The sequence below is a fragment of the Suillus discolor genome (assembly GCF_016758755.1).
Source record: "Suillus discolor strain FC423 chromosome Unknown F5147scaffold_108, whole genome shotgun sequence".
In the NCBI taxonomy this organism is placed as follows: domain Eukaryota; kingdom Fungi; phylum Basidiomycota; class Agaricomycetes; order Boletales; family Suillaceae; genus Suillus; species Suillus discolor.
This window is the reverse complement of record NW_024541355.1, coordinates 80,020-101,942: the sequence shown is the minus strand read 5'-3', so window position 1 is coordinate 101,942 and position 21,923 is coordinate 80,020. Positions and strand designations below refer to the sequence as shown.

Below are 21,923 nucleotides of genomic sequence, written 5' to 3'. Positions count from 1 at the left end.
GACGCCTCAGAGCATGGGTCTTCCATGTTCGCGGACGATCATTATCGTGCCCACCACAGTCCTGCAGATGGGTTAGTCAGCTATGTGAGCTTGCGAATTTACATCATTGTCTTCTCAGTCATTCATTAATAACTTTCTGCAGCCCGACCTCGGACAGTCTCCTGAACAGCCCATGACATTTGGACGCTGGCTGCGTCTACTAGGACGACGTGCTTGTCGAGCAAGCGGGTATATTTGAATTGCCTTTGACTGAGTCTCTTGAATTAGAAATGTCCTCATTGAGTTGTACTTTAGAATTTTCTCCTCTCATCTTTCTGTTTCCTCCGGCCACTGTAGATGTATGTAGACGCCCTGCGGTTTACCAGTTACCACGCATTCTTCTTTCACGACCATGTTACGAATCGTTTTTTCTGTTGATACCTTATGATACCCCATCACTAGTATTCTCTACACAATTACTAAGACTCGACCACGTTTTTCCAGATGCTCGTTCACGTTCAAGTATCAAGAATTTTGCACTCCCCCTTTCCCCGACCTTTCTCCCACCTCGGTACTTCCATTTACTAGCTAGTATGCCTCACTGCATACATAACATGCAGAAGCAATCACTAACTGCAGTTACGGAGGACCCTCCGGCCATTAACTGATCCGGATTCCGGAAAGCTGTGTTCGGCTTTTGAAGAGGCCTCTTCCAGATCTCACTTAATGCGCCTCATCCTATGTACCGCAGTGCACCCAGTCAGATGACTCAGATCTGAGATCTGACTAGGACTGGTGACAATGTATTTTATCCTGAATATGCTGTAACACTGCTGCAACACGACTGTTACATGCCAACTCATGGCAAGCTAGTTTCTTCGAACGTGATATCAATCATATCAAAACTTCTACGCACGAAGGCCGCACTCTCGCAGTGGTAATTCACACTCACTGCAGGTTCTTAATATCATCGGATGTCATTTGACTCAGGGTAGTCTGAGTCCCAGCGATTAATAATGCAGAGTCAGTAGAATAGAGCTACATGTGTGAAATGAAGTGTGCTCCTCGATATCCAGAAGTACATGACATGCTACAGTTAAGGATGTATGAAAAGGAGAGCATGACATTAATGCACAGTGATAGGTATTAACGGCATCTGTGGTGCGTAGCGTACAAAAAGCAGAGCAAAGCATCATCTCCGATCGAGTCCAATGATAAGCGCTGTGTCAGAGTTACAATGCAAGGCCAGCAAGGGGGTTTGTTGTCCTTTTCGTCTGCGTTGGAGATACTGCGTAGGTGTCGTCGTCAAACGGAGTTGCAAACGGGTTTATGGTATTGCTGGACTTCCGCACGTGAGTAGTCGTGAGAAACCGTGTTACGGGGGCAACGGATTCTGGCGCAAGCCCCGGCTGGGGAGGGGCCATTGCGGGCTTCTTGTTGGCAGCGAGGAGCGCAGCTTGCACTTGTGACGGATAGAGCGTCAATGGAACAGTTGCATGCTGTGGGGGAGCCCGCTCGAAGGCGTGATGGAGCGGCATCGCAAGCGGGCTTGGTTCCTTGGTCTGCGGAAGAGTGAAGCCATATTCGTCGAATGGCTCAACGTCAGTGGGCACGCTGGCTTTCCTGCGCTGCTCTGGATGGAGCAGTGGTGAGAAGGATATAGAAGGAAGCACCGGGTTCTTAGCAGGAACTACGTTCTTTGTCCATGGCCGAGAAGGTGGAGTCGGTGAGACAGACCAAGCAGAGGAAGGCTCTTCTCGAGTTGGAGACCGCTCAATGTGTGGCAGGTCATCTGGCTTGAGTGAGGAAGCATGCGCGATCGAAATTGTCAATTGAGGTCTAGAAGACCTGCCTATCGGCCTATCGACGACAAATTCCTCAGCAGGAACAGTCTTCTTAGCAAAGAGGTTTGTCACGGGTTTGAACCAGTGCGACCTGGGTTGTTCATTTTCCACCTGTGGAAAGTCCTCTCTGTCCCCACCATCAACACTCTGCTTCCTCTTTCCAAGAGCCATCAAACGCATCAGTCTACTGATAGTGCGAGAGGGTGTTGACGGCTGCTGCTGCCGCTCAACTTTCGGCTCACCCCCCTCGTGGAAAAAACTATCCCAGCTTTTCTCAAACCGAGGTTCAAGCGATTTCAGCGGATGATTGGCAGACCGGCTGAACGGATTAAGGCTGAATGCTGAACGCGGCTCAGGAAGAGGCGTAAACGAACGAAGACCCATATCAGGCGTCTTTTCGCCCTTTTCCGAATCCTTGCTGATGTGAATGATGGACGGTGCGTTAGGAAAGGCTGCTATAATATCATCGTTGTGTTGCTCCTTGCGCCATTTACGCTTCTTGTACGCTTCAACCCAATTTCTCGCGTAGGAATGCCAGAAAACGATAGCGAGACCCATGACTACGACAACGCCCCAGAGAATGAGGAACAGGGCAAACATGATTCGTTCCTGCTTGAGAGAGTCCACGTATGTCGCCACAAGCCTTCCAATCAGGCCGCTTGAGTCACTTTGCCCGCCACCAAGCGCGGCGGTTGCAATTGGCTGAGTGATCTCATTAACATCAGACGACGAAAGCACCAAGACGGTCTCGTTGACAGTCGGAAGATCGACATTCAAGTTCTCGTTCAGGAACGTGAGTGCCTCTTCGAGTGCATTGACCTTCGAGCCGATAATGCACCGGACGAAGTCTTGCGCAGTGTTCTCCAAGATGGTCCCATTGAACACACTCGCGACGATATTCTGAACATCGGTGTAGAAGTTGTTCAGCGTCGTATTGAGTGTTGTTGTGGTGCCATTGACCCAGCCGAACAGACCGTCGTTGACAGAGGACTGAACAGTCTCAACACGTGCATTGATGCTACCAGCGTATGATGAGGACTGGTTATACATTGAACTGTTCACCTGCGCAAAGATCGTGCTGGAGAGATCCTGCACGCTTGCAGCCGCTTGTGCAGTGTACTTTGCTTCCAAAGGACCGACAGCAAGAAGCTGTACCTGAACGGAAAGTAGACCGAAGAAACCGATCAAGAAGCAGGCAAGTGCAGGCGCATGGAAAATGTAGTGCAGAAACCATCGTAGGTGAGTGTGCTGTGAAGGGGACATACGCAGTTTAGCTGAGAGGGTGTTGGCTATGCGAGTAAGCAAAGGATGTTGCGCGTCCGTCTGGAGCATGAGGAGATTGTGATTGGTGAGTGTGACAGAAGGGGCACTAGCGGAGTTGGTGTACACCGTGGTGGGGTCAGATACCCATGCTTCACGAGTGCGACGGAGGTGAGACTGCAAGCAGTGCCACTTGTACCACTCGAGGGCACAGTGTCCTGCTAGCAGGGCGAAGAGAATAAGGATCAATATAATGGTGCCAATCTTCGTAATCGTGAGGAGGTCATTTCCGAGATCGTCAATTGAGGAGGTGTCCAAATTGTTGCAAAATGAAACTGTGTTCTGAGCAGGGACAGGAAGAGTCGATACATCGAAGACAAGGCCTTGGAATGTGCTGTTGATATCAGACTTTACGGCTTCAAAAGGTGTATCGACGCTAATGCGGGTTAGTAGACGTAGATACTCATTTCATTGTAAGACATACAGAGATTCAATAGAGTTCTTGATCGACGACACAGTTGGCAGTGAATTGTTGAGCTGAATCAACGCATTCTCAAAATCCGTTGGGATAGTGATACTGGACAGAGAGTCCAGGCTCGAGACGTTGAATTGTGGCGCAGTGATTTTACTGAAAGGATTGACCTTGTTGAGCTCGTTGACGACGCTTGTAATGGCAGAGTTGAGCGAAGTGGCATCATTCTGCAAACCTGACACGATGGTGGTTATGGTGCTTTGCAAGAAAGAAGTGATCTAAGCCACCGTCAACAAAAATTCATCGGAAGACAAACTTTTCATACCTCTTGAACAGCAGCAATGAGAAGTGCAAGCCCACCCCCAACAATCAGCTCGAGGAAACATAAAAACGTGGAGCGGTAAATGTCAATAAGGAAATTGATGATCGCTTCCATGACAGTCAATGACAGAATCAGAGCTGCGCGCGCGTCATTCATGGTGCCATTGATAGTATCTGCGATTAACTGATTTGAGGCAATTGCCATATACCGCGGAGCACTGGCTGCAGCTGTAGCAGCTTGTTCTGCTGCTTGACATGCGATCAAGAAGTCACCCTTTGCATTAGCTACTGCAGTTTGGGCAGATTGGGATGATAGTTGGAGCCTGAATATCACGAAGATGAGTGAAAGAATTGGATATGCTAGCCAGGCTAGGGAAAGGATGTGAGGGAGTTGAAGGTAAGGTTTGAGAGTCGTGCTCGAAGTCTGTATTGTAGAATGAACGTTATAACCTGGCGGAGGCGTTATTCCTCTTTGAGTGCGAGAAGAGAAGGACATCTGGGATGATGATGGTCGACCTGCGACGTCGAATAAAACTCTGATTGCCAACTGGTGGCGGTCGTCAGTAGTGAAGAGAGAAAGATAAAATAACTAGCAAGAAAGAAAGCCCTGGAAGAAGCGCTGGAGTAACCCATTCTTTTTCTTTTTAGAGCCAAATTATCATTGTCCCGGCACGGTGTGTCCTCCGTATCCTCATTGTTCTTGAAAAGGACTGCGAAAGAGGACGAAGCACAATAAGAACTTCACAATTAGGTAACCTTGTTGATCGTCGGAGTTCGGAGTGTTTCCGTCGGCGGCAAATCCGCAAGTGAATTACGCTGCCGTACAGCTGGCAACCACAGCTTGTGTCAGACCTTCTGCACGGATCATCATTAGTTGTCTCACCGAAGACCCATCGTCACAGGGCTGATCGCACAGAATCTACTAGTGGCTACTGAAGGCCTGAAGTCATCACTACCTTCAAGTTCGACGAAAAGTAGCTCGGCTTATCGAGTTCCTCAGCCTGCAACCTTAATAGTATTTGTATTCGACTTGAAACCATCAAGTCGACTCTGACGGTCAATAACAAGTGTACAAAGGGTTTCCCCCATCTTTGCGGGCATCACTTGTGTCCGACTCCGTAACATGATACGTTGAAGCTTCACACTTACCATTCCGTGGACTCCAACCTATGAAATTTAGCTCTTTATTTGTCTTCCATGATGACTGCATTCAATGCTTAGTATCTTTCTTGTTCGCAAAGATTCCTGTCAGATCTACTAATTCTCTTTCTGTCTAAATATTCAATGGAGGGGCGAGCATCATCCACCCCTAAGGTCTGAGGCCTGGGGTGCGTCGCGCGTAATTTTTATCTCCTGTTGGCATTCGCACTCTCCCCTCTCGACATTTCTCGCGCACGCACCTGCTACCTTTTCCTCCCTACTAGTACGCATCGGCAGATACTACGTATGCCACTCATAGTCAGGTACTCGATATCATTCATACCACCCTCCCCGACGCTCGCGATGGGAACCTTGTTGCACCATTCCTTTCTCTTCGACTGTCCTCAGTACTGACCCAAATGTCATATTTTCGCCAACATAGTTCGACGTGACAAAAGCCGGCCTGCACATCCTTTGATTCATAAATGGCATAAGCCCTCTGTTAGTAAGTCCCACGCTGCCATGCTTATACACAACAGACACTACTACCGTAAACCTGTGTAGATCTCCACATACCCGCCCCATATACTCGCAACCGAAAGGAGAAACGCACTCTTGAGCGTCATTGACGAACAAGCAGAAATATACGCCAGAAGAGAAGGTACACTTCAATAATAGCCACTGACAAGCGCAGAACACGCCAGCTAGACAGTGACTGCCTACTCCACTGACCATCTTCCCTTCGCAGCCTTCCTTTTGTACCTACTACTTCACGTAGCAGAGTAGAGACGAGTTCGTTTTATCAATCAACTAGATTATGACGAGACGATGTCCAATATACAGTCTTCGTTCGCTTTCACACGAGTTAGGTTGCTTGATGCATAATACCGCCCAGCTTCTCCACTACATGAGTCATGATCCTGAGCGCCCCGGCTCAGCGGGCTGCGCAGCCGACTTTTCGTTTTAGAACAAAATTCAACAACCTAGTTACTAAGACAATCAACAAATCATCTTGTTTTCACCACACCATGAACGAGAGCCTTGTCTCAAAGTACAAAGACATCGTCACCTCCAGAGGATTGACTTATCACTATCTATCCTTGCCAGCTGTAGATGACAAACCCACTCTACTCTTTATCCATGGCTTTCCCTCGATTTCATACGATTGGTATCATCAAATCAACTACTTCTCCAAGAGGGGATTCGGAGTAGTAGCACCTGACATGCTCGGGTACGGCGGCACGTCTAAACCCACAGATATGTCCTTCTTTCTGCACACCGCAATCGCACAAGACTTGCTCGACATTCTTGATGCCGAGAAAGTCCAAAAAGCCATAGCCGTTGGACATGACTGGTAAGATATAACTGAACGCGCACCAGCCAAATTCAGAACTGTCATCAGGGGCGCTCCCATAATCTCCGTCCTGTCAATGAAACACTCTGACCGGTTTTTGGGTTTCGCGTGGGTTGTGGTCACATACCAAATATACGCCCCCTGCCCTCCCATTGATGTTATTTTGGAGATGAATATCAAGACATTTGGCCGGCCACTTATGGGGTACTGGAAGTTTTTCGAACAAGAAAGCGCTCCTCAAATCATCGAGAAGAACGTGAGTGTTTGACCAACGTTCTGATCTCTTGTTACTAATAAGACTCAAAGCTGGAATCTTTGATTTCCGTGCTTTATCCGGATGACCCAGATAATTGGCTGACTCTGATGAATCAACCCGGGGAGATACAAGCTTTCGTCGAAAATGGAAAAACAACAAAGAGAGCCAGTTATCTCACAGACGAGGTGTTTCTTATTACTCTGTCAGGCTTGTCAGAAATTGACTGTCTGTAAAATATAGCACCACTCACGCTTGTTGGAGTCACTAAGAGGAGGTGGGTTAACAAGTGCCCTGAACTGGTACCGGTCCACGCTCGGTGGTGTTAATTCCCGCATTATGGAAGGTGAGACACGATGTCCAACTCGTTACTCGATATTGCATCATCTGATCTCATTTTGCTGCGGTAACAGAAATACCAGAAGAAAATCAGTTTATCAAGAAACCCGCGTTCTTCGCGGTCGCAAGAAAAGACCACGTATGCGTGTATGATTACGCCGTGCCACAAATGAAGAAATACGCGACGGGAGGTCTCCATATGGTAGAGTTTCAAGGCGGACACTGGGTTCAATTGGAGGAACCGGAAACTTTCAACAGAGAGCTGGAGGGTTGGATTCGCGATACGTTGCAACAAAATTGTTGAGCGTAGGCGGGTTGGTCACGAATACTCACGAACATCAGTTGTACATCACCGACTCACAATCTACCTGAGTCCAACTCTCTCTCTCAAGACGTTGTGAATTACTAGTGTGAATTTTAGTTTGTGCATGACCGCAGCGGGGACGAAGACAACGTCGCCAGAATTGAACTGGCCACACGTTCGAGTTCATCCAGATGTGCACGTTTGTCGAGGAACGAATCGATACTTATTGACGCTATCGCGGAATCTGCAAAATCAAGACAGGTGATTGTTTTGGTGACCGGCGTAGCTTGCACATGGTCAACTGATAAGTGAGATGGTGTAATCTAATGAGACAACAAACAACAGTAAGTTTGATGTAGATGTATAACACAAGAACTGAGATGGGCTGCAAGGCCGATGTATCCGAGCTAATACCTGTTGTTATCCAATCCAGATGTCGGATTGCAGGTAAATGACGGTATATGGGAGATGTATATGATAACGCGATGAAGCGTGGAAAGCCATTGTCGATGAATATTTGTCGATCAAGACCTATCATCAGTCAGCGTACAGTCATTATCACCACGAATCGGACTGGAGGAGAAAAGGGGTGCGGCAAGAATACAAAATCACGCACATTTTGTAATCTACTGTTGTCTCCTCATCCTCGTCCCCGACTGCATACGAAATGGAAATGTCAAGATCGCGGTTATTCCGAGCGTTCGGTGCGCAATCGAGACTGCCAGTAATTTCCTGCCCTTCTTTGATAGTGATTGTCGAGGGAGTATAGAACACTGTTTGCCTGTTTCGAAGAGGTAAATACCTGAAGAACAGAAAGTTGGATGGCAAACGTACTTCCAGTGCGTGTATTGCGCATGAGGACCAGTTGAAAACTTGACTTTCTTATGTGTACAATCGAAAACGATGTCGAACCAAGCAAGGAATGCATGGATATCTAAAGTAGCGCGTATGAATGGTGCAATTATACCTAACACGATCACACTCACAGTCATCGCGTGTAGCAACAAGTTTAAAGGGTGCTGTGAAAGTCAGGTCCTCCTTTGTTGCTGTCAAGAGGTCGATTTCCTGAATGGAGTCAGACAAGTATCATCAATGAATTGACGGCAACAAACTTTGATAACACAGGGATCGGTTACAACCGCTTTGAGTTCAACGGTATCCACCAAAGGTTCGCGGAGCGCGATGTCTTTGATACACGAGTAGTCAAAGCCATACACATTATCCCAAACTACAAATAATGTTCTCAGCCAGGCGCGCGTATACCACAAACATACGTACAGTTGATCTTCTCCTCTTTGTAGTCCTGATCTTCAATGGCAGCAAAAAGTAATCTTGCGGTGTCCGGGAATATTAATCCGTCCGACTTGAGGTATTTGTCTCTTGCAAGTAAGACCGTGTCTAACATAGATTCGTAGAGAAGGAAATAACCCATCCACTCTGAAATGATGATATCGAACTTATCGATAGGAAGCTCGGCTTCCTCGAGTTTTCCCTTGACGAGGGTAATTGCTAGTGTATTATTACTAAAGATGGTATCAGCAGCATGCAGTCAGACGTACTGTCTTTGAAGCCGTTGGCTTCTATGATCTTTTGAGCTTGATCGATAATATTCGACATGTCGATCTTTAAAAGGCATGCAGGAAATGATACGAGCGAGTGGGCATGTGGTACTTACACCAACTACATGTGAAGCACCCGCTTTTGCAGCGAACATACTCAAGATACCAGTCCCGCAACCAACATCTAGGACTGTTTTACCCTTGAAAAGGTGACTGTTGTTTATGATCGCAGAACGATAGGATCCTGTCCGGACAGTGTCCTTGAGCATTTCCTCGTGAATACCTGTCAGAATATGTCAAACTAACAATAACTCGACCAGACGGATCAACGAACCAAAATGCGCGTATGAATCCGCATAACTGGAAAAAGGGAAGCAAAATTAGGTATTAGAATTTCCTTGAGAATATATGCGCAAATGTGCGAACTAGTCTCTGGAGGTCATCGAGTCCGATGTAACATCGGGGGCGATATGATGGGTCGACGTAACATCGGAGGCGATATGGTGGGTCGATGGTCCTGCACTTTCCATCTTCAATCGAAGCAGTTGGGTGAAGTTGTAAAGCACAAAGGAATACAGGCAGCAGATAAAAATTTGCCGGTTCTCACGGTAGCTAGAATCCCAGGTTCTGAACGTTGACCCGTGAGAACAAATTCTCATAAAACTATACAGTTGAGATGCTTACAACAATCAAAGCCCGGATTCATGAGTCATGACCCAAAGATAATAAAGGTAAAGGTCACTTGCTTTTCAAAGAACTTTTACATAACATGTTTCTCGATGCAGCCCCCTCCCCTCGAGTGGATATACTACGTTGCCGAGTCTCGACTAATTCGAAATTTTAATCGGACACCGCTTTCTAATAATGGACGCGACGATCAGAACAAACAACGGAAAACAAATTCTATGTCGGCTGACGTGATCGGTCGCTTAACGTGACAGACAGTGCCCCCCTGCTTATGCGCCGCAGTGCGCAGCTTTCGAACTCGTACAAAAGCCACGTAGCGGACCTTATCGATGATAATCGATCCTCAGTTAAAAATGGTGAGTCTCTGTCGAACATATATAAATTCGTTGTCTCTGTTGTTAATGAACCCTCAGGTAATCAAGCATAGTGCAGAATCTGCAGATAGCCCACCTTCCTACGACTATGTCGCAGCTCAGGCTACTTCAAGTCTGTCATCACATTTGTTTTATCCTAGATTATCAATTGTTTACCATGATTTCAGATGTTGGAGAACAACAACCACCTTTGATGAATGACAAGAATGCGAACCAACAAGTGCAGCTGCCTTCAATACCTCCTCACACTGTGATGGCTGTTCACTCTCGTCCTGCGCCTCTGGTGCAGCAACCCATAGTCTACCATTATCAGAATCCCTTGACTGGCGAGCGCATCGCCTCGCTACTGCCCCCAGACCACCCAGAAATGATATGTTTGCAACAAGGGGCACATGTCAACGAAACCAAGTTTGGCATTCTAGGTAGGGAATATCACATGCTCACAGGCAAGCAGTTGACTCATACCTTTCTTTAGGAATTTTGGCTGCAATCGTTTGGTTCCCGTTGGGCATTGGCCTTTGCCTTCTTGACCGGAGGGTCAAGTGCAAGCGCTGCGGGGCGGTCATAGACAACGGTATTTGTGGTTAATCAGTATTGCATTCCTTCAGTCTTCTTCCTTCATGTTCTTTGGACGCCTGCAACGCACAGTCATGTTCTCCTTGTTATTCAACGTTTTCATCTCTATATCCCCGATTTCCGCAGTGTTCCTAACTTAATGTATAGCTGTAGTATCTAAATTACAATTTGACGGACAGATATGCATTAGATACCAATTCCAACTTTTCTAAACAAGTAGATGATGGGAGCCTATCGTTGGTACTGCAATTCTTCTGACGACAGGGCCTGAAGGTCATTGCCACAGCATCAAGTTGGACTAGCTTCTAGACATAATATTGATCACGATGTTCACCTTCCTAGCTACATCCTTTAAGGCATGCGACCACAGGCCTGTATAGTGCTTGCGTCTTCGAGACTTTGAAATTTAAACCACAATATCCACACACGCTTGAAAAATGTTCCGGAGTCCCTAGCCTCGCAATATTAATGTTGAGAACCGAGCAAAAGAAAAAAGGAGGGGCCTTGCTGGGAATCGAACCCAGGCCACTTGCAATTGTGAAACACCCAAAGCAAGTATCGTACCTCTAGACTACAAGGCCTTGAGATACGTGCGCGTTTGCATACCCTTGACGAGGCTGATCACTCTTTGCCATGTGGTCACCTGTCCATGCGGTGTCACGGTGCGCAGTTTGACATCAACGTCGACATGCCGCGCACGATCCACGCGATGAACCTCCTCTAACAGAGCTCACATCCGAATCCGAATCATTAGTCCTTCCTGGCTTGTCACTGACTCACTAGGGTGCTCTACTTCCTCTCCGATGCAGACACTCGTTGGACGTCGATCTTCTCGATAGTTCAGGCTTATATATCATCCAAACCCCGGGCCGCCGGGGCCAAAATGCTGCCTCCCGACATTTCAATCGAGGAAGAATGTAACTTTATCCTGTGAAACTGGGAAGATGTGATTCGCGAAACCTAACAGAGCGAAGGTATGGTGGAAATTCAAGCAGTGAGGCTTGCCAAGGATATTTGTCAGTATGTGCCAGTCGTCCTCAAGCTAGGGGCTCTCAAACATATTGTTCCCAGACGGCTTTGATAATCTACACGCTATGTGACGCTGAAAATCTGCACCGATAAACATGTCCCATGATGCCGCATCTGCTTCATATCGGCTACAGATGTCAAGCCCGTTGTCGATTAGTTCGAGTCTAATTAACTGTCTAAAGCTTAAAGGCCCGTACGGAAACCACAAATGCCTCATCTACGAACCCATGCGGGAACCCATCTAGTTGCTTGAAATTCGTCGTTTGATTAAGCTAAACGATATCTGTCCGATTGTATGGACGCTCATTTTTTTTTCTGGCTTAAACTATATCCATGCTGAGAGTCACGTCGTCTACACCGGCGATTCTGATTAATTGTTAGTATTCCTTATTCAAATCGAAGATATCACGATATACTGGTTGGGCTCGGGAGTCTGTCTGTGTTTCATCGCTGACATCCATATCGATATCGGACGGTCGGCAGCGATGAAGCAGATAGCCTTCGATCCAGAAGGTTCTCGTCGACCGTACTATGTGTCTTGTTAGAGATGATTTTGAACCCTTGAAAACAAGCCTGAAAAACCAGCGTTTACAGATTTCGGAGTTCAGGGATGCTTCGTACCCTCTTGGACAACACCCATTATAGCTCGACGGACACCATGCCCCAGAAGTTGCACTTGGCGCGCCTTGGACATACAACGTGATATCTGGAATTTGGGTTTGACGTTGAGGTTGGAAATCAGCGGTATGGAACTGACATCGCTGGGTCGCAGACATGGAACCTAATCAAAGATAAAGACCACGCGATGGAATTGATCCTGAAGGTACAGGGCTGCGCATCTTGGTCAGCTCATTGGATTTGTCGACTATCCACCCAAGGTGTTACTTATGGCCCTTTTTTTGAATCTGATGGCAAGTTGTAATGAAAAACATTGCCATATCTGCTAATGGTGTGCCAGGATGCCCAAGCCTCATCGCACAAGACGTCACCTTGGCAGATTCTGTAGAGAGACTGGAAGGTGAAGGTACGAAGCTGTTGCTTGAGTTAAATGCTGCAGTATATCCCAGAGAAAAGGACTGTAGCAAAGGAGTTGCTCGAAGACCCTTGGTCTGGACGGTCCATTTGATTGCTACGGGTTACTAGGTTGGAACTTGGCAGGTGTCGTCGTGCTCAGTAGTAGTTTGATCTTTTCCATACTTGTATCTATTCAGTTCAAGGGTCAGAAGAAGTATGCATGATGTGGTCTGAATTTTCTCACTGCTCATCGACATCGCCTGACCACTGTGCTGTCGTTATCGTTTGATTGCACTCAACGTCGAGATTCGAGAACAAATAATGAATTCAAAACCGCCTCCGAGTTGTGAAGCTTACTAAGCTACTGCAAGAGGAATTGCACTTCATTGCGAACACTTCTACGGTAGTACTTGTTGAATCCTGTCCACCACCAGCCATGGTTCGAATTATCATCAAAGGAGGCAAGTGAATTTATCCATGCTTTTTGACGCGTATTAATTGTAAATGAACCAGGTGTTTGGAAGGTATATTGCAACCTCGGTCTGAGTATCACCGGAATCCGAATCTGACACACTCATCCAGAACACGGAGGACGAAGTTCTCAAGGCTGCGATAGCGAAGTATGGGAAGAATCAATGGTGAGTTGTCCATTCATAATTAGCTGCCCTGCTCTAGTACTGAGCATCACCAGGGCGCGTATATCGTCGTTGCTGGTCCGCAAGACCCCCAAACAATGTAAAGCGCGGTGGTATGAGTGGCTAGATCCGTCTATCAAGAAGACGGAATGGTCAAAGGTATGTGTCGCAGACCCCTGTTTTGGTACTGAAACCTGCAATGTACTACTTAGACCGAGGATGAAAAGTTGATGCACCTCGCAAAAATTATGCCCACGCAATGGCGGACAATAGCCCCCGCAGTGGGTCGTACTGCTACACAATGTCTTGAGCGATATCAGAAGTTGTTGGATGAGGCAGAGGCGAAGGAAAACGAGGAGCTAGGACTGGCGGGACCAGGGGGAGAGTCAGCACCGAGTGCAGACGACATCAGGCGCCTGCGACCAGGAGAGATTGACCCCGACCCTGAAACTAAGCCTGCACGTCCTGATCCTATTGACATGGACGAAGATGGCAGGTTTCCTTCTTTCCAGGAGGCGGGTTTTTACTGACTCTGCATACAGAGAAGGAAATGTTATCCGAAGCCCGTGCTCGTCTCGCAAATACACAGGGCAAGAAAGCTAAGCGAAAGGCTCGTGAACGCCAGCTCGAAGAAGCAAGACGACTTGCAGTCTTACAGAAGAAGCGTGAGCTGAAGGCTGCTGGAATCATGTGCGTCAATCTATTTACTTTGCGCTATGACCCTCCTCATGTGATATGCTTTAGTATGCGACATAAAACGAAAAATAAGGGTATGGACTACAATGCTGACATTCCCTTTGAAAAGAAGCCGGCAGCGGGCTTCTACGACACGTCGGAAGAACAGGCACGCATTACCTCTGCGCCAGTCGGCCAATCACTCCGCCGTCTAGAAAACAAACGCAAACCTGACGAAGAAGAGGCTGAACGAAGGAAGCGACAACGTCGGGCAGCAGAGGCTAAGGGTGAAAACGATGGCCACCAAACAAAATTCATTGCTGCTCGTGATGCACAGATACAGAAGTTGAAAGAGGCAGAGAGCATTGGCCGGCGACGGAAGCTTGTGTTGCCGAACGCGCAGGTTGGTGAGGCGGAGCTAGAAGACATCGTCAAGATCGGGCAGACAGGGGAGAATGCCAAGGCATTGGTCGGTGGCGGAAGCGAGGCAACTGCGAAGCTCTTGAGTGACTATGAGGGCCTGGAGGGCGCAAGGATGGCACGAACACCTCGTACTGCACCCCAACGTGAGCTTTTTTTAGTACTCACTTCCATCGCAGCGACTGAGCTATATCATAGAGGACAATGTCATGTTGGAAGCACGCAATTTACGGAACATGACCATGGCCCAGACACCTTTGTTGGGAGATGAGAACACCCCCCTTCATGTTGGGCCGGGGGGAGGAACTGGTTTCGAGAGCGCAACTCCTCGGCATCAAGTTGCTTTTACCCCAAATCCTCTCGCAACTCCTATGCATGGCGGTCCAGGTGACGTTTCTGCGACGCCGCGAGATGGTGCATCGTGGGGCGCAACCCCACTGCGGACGCCTATGCGTGATACCCTCAGCATCAATCCCGCTACGGGTATGCCAGTGGGCGAGACACCACGCGACCTCCGGTTGCGTACCGACTCCGCCAAGCGTGCTTTGAAGGCCGGATTCATGAGTCTTCCAAAGCCCGAGAACAACTTCGAGCTTTTGGTTCCGGAAGATGAAGATGAAGAGGATGGTACCGCTGGTCCGCTGTCAGAGGAAGATGCTGCTGAAAGGGATGCACGCTTAAAGCGGATACGTGAAGAGGAGGAGAGAAAAGCCTTAGCAAGACGAACACAGGTTGTTGCCCGTGGCCTGCCTCGTCCTGCACGGGTCGACGTGGAGCAGCTGATGAGAGACTTGAACATTGGGGAAGAAGATGACGACATGGCGGAGGTCAGAAAACTTCTAAATTCGGAGATTGCGGATCTCCTACTGCACGACTCGATAGTGCATCCTCTCCCTGGCACGAATATTGCTGGTGGCACGCCATCGACTTATCAGATACCGCCAGATGATGACCTCGCTGCTGCTAAGGCTCAGATTCATCTTGAACTTGCTTCCTCAATTGGCTTCCCTGATGCCAACGAAACCCAAGTGAAGGAGGGACTGGCAACGCTGTCAAGCAGCGAAGAGATTGATGAGAGTGCGTGTTGGGCAAGCATCCGTCAGCAGCTTGCTTTCGATGCCGCCTCGAGAACATGGGTAGAACCCAGTAGCCTATCCGCGGAGGCTAGAATAGCCGGTTATACCGCACTGCTCGAGGAGAATCGTGGAGAGATGTCAAAAGAGGCCAGCAAAGCTGCCAAGGCTGAGAAGAAGCTTGACATCACCCTTGGTGGATATCAAGCACGTTCAAAAGCTCTTTCCAAACGTGTTACTGAAGCTTTCAATGAGCTCGTGCGAACAAAAGTGGACTATGAGAGCTTCGCTCGACTCAGCATCAATGAGGCGGCAGCTGGACCACGGAGATTAGAGTCGCTGAAAGAGGAGGTGGATACTCTATCACGAAGAGAGCGTCTGCTGCAGGAGCGGTACGCAGAGCTTGACCGCGAGCGTCGGGATGCAGAATCCAGGGTTGCTGTACTGGAGGAGAAAATCATGGCGGAGGCAGAGGCGCTCAATGAAGTAGCTCTCGCTGAGATGGAAGCAAGCGGATGATTCATTCTCAAGTGTTTTTATGCAACTATGTATCATTCTGCTTTTACACTATAGTACTTACTGCAACAGCGTTGGCACAGGCCCTTGACTCGCTTATTCCTGAGTCCATTGAATTAAACGCAAACTAGTTTTTTGTATACGCCCCCTCGCGCTGTGCTGTGCCGTGCGTCATTGCGTTAATGCACATGATACACAAAAAGGTTGTTAGATATCGTCACATGAGTTTATACATATTTAAATCCAAAGACAGTCATTTACCGTCATCTAGGATTGGTCCAAAGCTAACTTGAGGGTCACGATGGTGATTGTATGAGGTCGCCCAGTGTACCCGAGCATCCTGCACATCTCACTTAATCAGCTCTGCGAAATGCCGGGCAAACACACGAGTGTCCTTTAGTATCTTTTAGAGCTATGCTCGCATACTATCATGAACCACTGCAGGCTCAGAAACTTGCTATGCCTCCAACTCTTAAATTTTTCCAACGGCTCTGCTTGGGATTGCGTAGTAGCAAGCTCACAGGACGCCTGGTACATTGTCATCCTGAATTTGATATCGTCACTGACGGACCTTGATACATACATACAAGTCTAATAACAACCTACAGAATGTCAAGGACACATCATCTCGTCTGCAATTTACCCCAAAGTCAGCACATATAAATAGTTTCGTTTGTCTGTTAAATACATGCTCGTTAATAAACCTGCAATTGTTGCTGACTGGTTGAGTGCTCACACTTGTAAATATCGGTCCTTGAAATTCCTTTTCTGGTGGGTCAGCTTGTGATTGCGTAGCCCCGGTGTTGAACACAATCGTGCTCTGATACAGAATTCTAATTTACGCAACTATTTAAATGCATGGTGCTCACCGAAGTACATGAACAGCTCTGAGTATCACTTGTTGAGAACCTGTCCCGAAGGAGCGACCGACGGTTCAATCTGTATGACATCGGTAAGTTTCGTTGTCGGTTTATTATCTGTCCGTTTGACAACTAACGAGGCCAACAAGGTATTCCCTACGACTGCACAATATATGAGTCAATATATTTAATGTGAATTATTTCGTATCATTACCATTAGGCCACAGCAACCATAACCCGATCCCCGAATCTGCACCGTTTCAGCCGTGGTAGAATATGGGGTATCAGCCCACTCACAATTCGGCTGCTTCAGGGCTGGAAGCTTGGGAGACTGGTTAGAGAATGTTCTATTGAGAGGAAATATCGATGACGAAGCACTCACCAATGTTGCCAATGTAAGGGCCACCAAACTAATCATCATCAATCAAAAAACTTGTAAGCCATAATGAAAGCCAAATACCTAGTGACTAAACCAGTTTCTGTGTAGAGATGATGTTAGGAGGAGAATAATCCGATGGAGGCGTTTCCTAATGTCTCACCGATTGTCCATTTAAATAACTGGTCGATAATCGTAACCGTGCTATGGTAGACGTAAGAAACAGCAACTTCGGGCAAAATGATAGATAGCCATACTCTTCAATCTCAGGATATCGTCTCTTTTTCAAACCCCAGGCGATTCCAGCGGTGGTAATCAAGTCACAGGTTGCACGTGCAATGAAAGTGAGCTCAATCAGCAGCAATTGATTATGTTGAAAATCTGCGATGTTCGTCATGGAAATTGCCCTGGCTGCGAGAACGCATGTGGAGGTTTGTGCAATCACTGAGAGAATTTGGCAAAGAATGAGCAAGAAGACATTTCTAGACAACTTCCAAAGTCGAAAAGCGTAGAATGACTAATATTAATAGCAAACACTCAATAACGAATATATACATCTAGAAATTACTTACCTGTACAATGACAACTGTGAAACCGCTCAATGGAATGGCGACATCTGTCGCTATAGGAAGCACCGCGAGTTGAGATGGGTCACCATAGGTGCTGACAGTCATTGTCCACAACATCGATATTATACAAACAAAGTGGCCCAGCTGAATCAAGCTGCAAAATTTGTGTTGGTATTCGGAGGAATCAAGTCAAGAATTGTGCGCACATGACTGCAGATACCTAATCGTATGGAGCGATCAATCAAATCAACGATGAATTGGATAGTTGATGGACTTACAGTTGCTTTCAGGGCGAGATGATCGTCCCTGAATCTGACAAAATACAAGTAGGACTGGCAGCCAAGGCAGCCAAATAACGCAGCGCTCAACATTCCACAGACTTGGATCGGTCCGATGACTAGCTCTGCATTGAAATCGCTTGCTCGTTTGAAGCTATTCATTGTGCCTATACTAAGTTTTGCAAGGTTATAAGAATGGTGTGATCATTTAGATTCGTCTGGCTTACTACGAAAGCGTTAATTAGTTTGGGACACGAGGGACGGCCGAAAGTTGCCTCCACCAGGGCTGAAGAAAATGGAGAAATGTAGCTCCTCCATGGGAGATCAGTACGGATTGATATAGCACCAGTAAAACACTGGCAATTCATGTAAAAGAAACACAGCCTTCGCTGCGTAGTAATGAATCTGATGGACTTGACTTGGTTGCAGTGTGATATAAACTTAGCCGCATCATGAATCTGACAACAATCACTGCGGAAACTAGTCAGACCAGATTAGGTGTGTAGGGACAGACCACATACACGGAATATTTGCCATCTTGCAATTGATCGACTCGGACTCACATGATTGCTTTAGAGGTGCCGGTAATTGCTCGTGAAATGATCTTGCAAAATACAAGATGACGGGCCCAGGCGGAAGTAAATAATTATAAACAAAGTTCCCTGGTACTTCCGTACCAATTATGAGGAGGTCTACGTTGTTCCAAAGTACACCAACTTGAATAATTGTCAAGCAGCTACAACGGGATTCCGGTTTGAAGAGAGGAATACAGATGCCAAATCTCCGAAGGGAGATGTGAGAAGGTTAAAGCGCAATATCGGCAATTTCGGGGGAAGGCTCATCAGGAAAAACCCCCTTTTCGTATTGGGGACAATTTGAGCAGATTATATCCTAGAAAATCATGCACCATTTTATTGAATGTGCATCAAAAAGATCCGATCTTCGACAATTATTAATTCCCTAGCGCAGTCAGTGCAATAAGGTCCATAGGACTCTTATTCACCAACCCGTTGGCCTATAATTTCGTGGATCTCCAATTCTACCAGCCTTATATACTCATTTGCCTTACAAATGTTATTTCATCACTTGATCATCATCCCACTTGGTGGAATCTGATAGAACTGATCCAGATAGATCTTTCACAACCTGACTTGTCAGCACAATGTATCCACAATCTGTGTATTTCACATTTGCGATATGCTCAGAGCTCGAGGTCTGGATTGTTTTCCTGAACATTGTTGTATATCCTCGGTGCACGTAGAATGAGTTAGGTAAAGACGCTTCGGGCCATGAAATCATCGAAAGATTCGTAGTGAGTGGGCCAGGTTTCAAAGTGCCTGTAGTGTAGCTGAACCCCCATTCTGGGCCTGCTGGGGTCACTCCCCAGGACATTCGGTGACTTGAATTTCGTCTGATGACGGTGATGATAGTGACTGAATCACACTTGCAGTCCGAGTCCCGGTATCAAAAGATAGTGTGGGCTCTGTCAAGTATGTCACGGTAAGCAGGATGAGTTCTGTGCTGATCAAGTATTCGAGTTGACAGTGAGCCAGTGAGCACACGTGTGTTGTGTTCAAGTTTAAGTTGTTGCCGTGTAATAGTAGTGCTAAAACGGGACGTTCGGTTCGTATAGCCATATAACTTACCCAAAGTGACCTGATGCTCCTCAGCAAGCATATCCAAGAGCATCCACATTAACATTCATTCAACCATATTAGTGTACTGTAAATATCCTTCAAGTGTACATTACCCACAGACTCAGCATATCTCGTGGATCCATCGTTATGGACGGACACATGCCTAATGTGAATTACACCGTCCAACAGTCAGTAAGGAGTCTTGTCGTCTGCGTATGACCACTGCAGGCTTTTAAACCTGCCCGTATTCCTCGTCGGTTGGGCCTGCTGCTTGGAACATTTCAACGTTGAGGTTCCTGGAGTTCTCCAGTGGGTCTACTTGTAATTGCATAGCTCCGGCTTTGAAGATAATCGTGTTCTGAAACAGAATTAGAATCACCATGCAGGAATTCAGAAGGCACTCACTATACCACCACAACTCCGGGCACTACCTCTTGGAGCCCTCCAATTTTCGCGAAGGAGTAACCGCCGATTTAACCTGAATGTCACATCGGTAAGTTCATCGTTTTTATTATGTGTCGAGTCCGTTTAGCGACTGACGAGGCTAACAAGGAGTTCCCCACAACTGCACAATACGTGGGTCAATATATTAAATTTTGAGGTAGTTCATATCATTACCGTTAGGCCAGATCAACCACACTGCAAACCACACATCTACGTCATTTCAGCTGCAGTAGGATGCAGAGTACCAACATGCTCACAGCTCTGCGGCACGACCAGAAACTTGAAGCTAGTTAAAGAACGCTCCAGATGATATAGATAGTGAAGCTCTTACCCACGTTGCCAATGCAATGGCCATTAAACTGACGAATCATTGACGCAAACACTTTGTAAGCCATACAAGAATCAAATACCTGGTGATCAGTCCAGTTTCTGTGTAGAGGCGACGTTAAAAGGCACATCTATCTGATTAAGACGCTGCCTATCTTACCAATTGTCCAACGAATCAACCGGTCAATCATCGTCGCCGTGCTATGAAGCATGACAGATGTAAGCTGACGCGAGAAATGAGTGTTGAACAGTCATACTCCTTGATACCATGGCATCGTTCTTTTCTTAAACTGAAGGCGGTGACAGCGGTGGTGACCATGTCACAGGTTGCACGTACGATGAAAAGAATCGCAATCAGTAAAAATTGAAGGTCTCCAAAAGTCATGAGGTCCGTCGTTGAGGTCGCCGTTACTGCGAGGATGAGTGTCAAAATCTGTGCACCCACGGCGAGCACCCCGCAAAAAATGGGTATTACAACATTTCTTGTGAACTTCCAAAGTCGAAATACGTAAAACGACTGATATTACCCGTAAACACAAGTAATGAAAATACCAAGTCAGAAATCACTTGCCTGCACAATGAATGCCGTGAATCCACTCAATGAAATAGCCAGGTTTACTGCTACGTGAAGCGCCATGAGTTGAGAGGGATCACAATAACTGTTGACAGTCATTGTCCATAATGTTGATATTATGCAGACGAAGTGACCCAGCTGAAGCAAGCTATAAAACACATCGATATTTAAACAATGAAGGAACCAAATCAAACATGAAGCGCACGTAACAGCAGATACCTAACCGAATGAAACGATCATTAAAATCCCCAATGAATTATACAGTTGACTAACTCACAGTTACTTTGAGGACGAAGTGATCACTTTTGAATCTTGTGAAATACACGTAGGACTGGAAAGCAAGGCAACCGAATAGTACGGCACTCAAGAGCCCACAGACTTGAGTCGGACCAATGACCAGCCTTGGATCGAAAATCCCCCCCCCCCCCCCCCGAGCTTTCTAAGCTATTTGTTGCGCCCATACTAAGTTACGCAAGGTTATAGGGAAGTCGGGAACAGTCCGATCGTTATGACTAGCTTTGACAGAAGTGGTGATTGGTTGGGAATGTGAGGGGTCTGTTGGAGTTCACGGAAAGGTCGAGGTCGCGTCTACCACAGCTGCAGAAGGACAGAGATACAGCATCTCTATAGCTAGTGTGTGGATACATATAGTGATGCGCTTTGAGCTTGAGTCGCCGAAACGTTCTTGCAGGAAACAATATCTGATGATTAGGATGAAGTTCATCGAATCGGAAGTGGTTCTCAAAGGTGCCCGGCCTGTGTTTCACTTTCGATGCGCTATGCTCGGAGACACATGATTCTGAAATGTCTGTACGGCCCGACCAGACTATCAGCTCTATACGTCATTGAACTCGTGGAGTACCCATCGCGGCTACTTGATGGGTATGAGATAGAAGATCGAAGTTGAAAGGGTAAAGATGCTTCGGGATTTAACATCGTCGAAATTGGGCCATGTCCACTTTAATAACAAACTTCAAGCTTTATGCATCTGCACGGCAAGCAGCCCAGACTCGCATGTATCTGCAGGAATCAAG

The 21,923-nt window shown here is 46.9% G+C and overlaps 8 protein-coding genes and 1 non-coding gene across 9 annotated transcripts; 3 read left to right on the top strand and 6 right to left on the bottom strand.

The window, feature by feature from the left end:
- Positions 1–940: 940 nt before the first annotated feature.
- On the bottom strand, positions 941–4,581 carry F5147DRAFT_764514 (uncharacterized protein). Its single transcript, XM_041440712.1, has 3 exons — positions 3,881–4,581; positions 3,568–3,833; positions 941–3,519 (listed from the first exon to the last, which is right to left on the bottom strand). The coding sequence occupies exons 1-3, from the start codon at positions 4,370–4,372 to the stop codon at positions 1,212–1,214; spliced, it is 3,066 nt and encodes a 1,021-aa protein (XP_041286041.1). The 5' UTR covers positions 4,373–4,581; the 3' UTR covers positions 941–1,211.
- A 607-nt stretch (positions 4,582–5,188) lies between these two features.
- F5147DRAFT_31389 (uncharacterized protein) lies at positions 5,189–5,844 on the bottom strand. The gene has a single exon (XM_041429176.1). The coding sequence runs from the start codon at positions 5,749–5,751 to the stop codon at positions 5,350–5,352; it is 402 nt and encodes a 133-aa protein (XP_041286040.1). The 5' UTR covers positions 5,752–5,844; the 3' UTR covers positions 5,189–5,349.
- Positions 5,845–6,044: 200 nt separating this feature from the next.
- F5147DRAFT_780511 (Alpha/Beta hydrolase protein) lies at positions 6,045–7,266 on the top strand (the record flags this gene model as incomplete). Its single annotated transcript, XM_041442462.1, has 5 exons — positions 6,045–6,370; positions 6,419–6,626; positions 6,677–6,811; positions 6,867–6,969; positions 7,037–7,266. The coding sequence occupies 5 exons, from the start codon at positions 6,045–6,047 to the stop codon at positions 7,264–7,266; spliced, it is 1,002 nt and encodes a 333-aa protein (XP_041286039.1).
- Positions 7,267–7,824: 558 nt separating this feature from the next.
- Positions 7,825–9,355, bottom strand: F5147DRAFT_587000 (protein arginine N-methyltransferase; the record flags this gene model as incomplete). The annotated part of the gene is made up of 9 exons (XM_041431961.1): positions 7,825–8,047; positions 8,101–8,200; positions 8,253–8,331; positions 8,379–8,494; positions 8,545–8,775; positions 8,826–8,889; positions 8,942–9,108; positions 9,160–9,185; positions 9,252–9,355. The coding sequence occupies 9 exons, from the start codon at positions 9,353–9,355 to the stop codon at positions 7,825–7,827; spliced, it is 1,110 nt and encodes a 369-aa protein (XP_041286038.1).
- Positions 9,356–9,765: 410 nt separating this feature from the next.
- Positions 9,766–10,874, top strand: F5147DRAFT_725497 (uncharacterized protein). The gene is made up of 4 exons (XM_041439124.1): positions 9,766–9,868; positions 9,926–9,998; positions 10,054–10,308; positions 10,362–10,874. The coding sequence occupies exons 1-4, from the start codon at positions 9,842–9,844 to the stop codon at positions 10,472–10,474; spliced, it is 468 nt and encodes a 155-aa protein (XP_041286037.1). The 5' UTR covers positions 9,766–9,841; the 3' UTR covers positions 10,475–10,874.
- An 87-nt stretch (positions 10,875–10,961) lies between these two features.
- F5147DRAFT_t121 lies at positions 10,962–11,043 on the bottom strand. The gene has a single exon. It is a non-coding gene; the product is annotated as a tRNA-Pro (tRNA).
- A 1,823-nt stretch (positions 11,044–12,866) lies between these two features.
- Positions 12,867–15,970, top strand: F5147DRAFT_31283 (pre-mRNA splicing factor component-domain-containing protein). The gene is made up of 8 exons (XM_041429175.1): positions 12,867–12,966; positions 13,019–13,029; positions 13,088–13,143; positions 13,197–13,299; positions 13,353–13,632; positions 13,683–13,830; positions 13,885–14,381; positions 14,434–15,970. The coding sequence occupies exons 1-8, from the start codon at positions 12,942–12,944 to the stop codon at positions 15,825–15,827; spliced, it is 2,514 nt and encodes an 837-aa protein (XP_041286036.1). The 5' UTR covers positions 12,867–12,941; the 3' UTR covers positions 15,828–15,970.
- A 349-nt stretch (positions 15,971–16,319) lies between these two features.
- On the bottom strand, positions 16,320–18,533 carry F5147DRAFT_725469 (uncharacterized protein). Its single transcript, XM_041439123.1, has 15 exons — positions 18,429–18,533; positions 18,135–18,378; positions 17,908–18,079; positions 17,836–17,849; positions 17,633–17,783; positions 17,318–17,577; positions 17,224–17,264; positions 17,145–17,163; positions 17,067–17,094; positions 16,982–17,006; positions 16,899–16,934; positions 16,822–16,846; positions 16,694–16,763; positions 16,561–16,644; positions 16,320–16,501 (listed from the first exon to the last, which is right to left on the bottom strand). Exons 3-15 carry the CDS (start codon positions 18,067–18,069, stop codon positions 16,475–16,477), a joined length of 942 nt encoding a protein of 313 aa, XP_041286035.1. The 5' UTR covers positions 18,070–18,079; positions 18,135–18,378; positions 18,429–18,533; the 3' UTR covers positions 16,320–16,474.
- A 1,243-nt stretch (positions 18,534–19,776) lies between these two features.
- F5147DRAFT_658313 (uncharacterized protein) lies at positions 19,777–20,700 on the bottom strand (the record flags this gene model as incomplete). Its single annotated transcript, XM_041434419.1, has 9 exons — positions 19,777–19,902; positions 19,950–20,022; positions 20,085–20,109; positions 20,163–20,183; positions 20,246–20,274; positions 20,324–20,347; positions 20,399–20,417; positions 20,476–20,539; positions 20,653–20,700. The coding sequence occupies 9 exons, from the start codon at positions 20,698–20,700 to the stop codon at positions 19,777–19,779; spliced, it is 429 nt and encodes a 142-aa protein (XP_041286034.1).
- Positions 20,701–21,923: the final 1,223 nt, after the last annotated feature.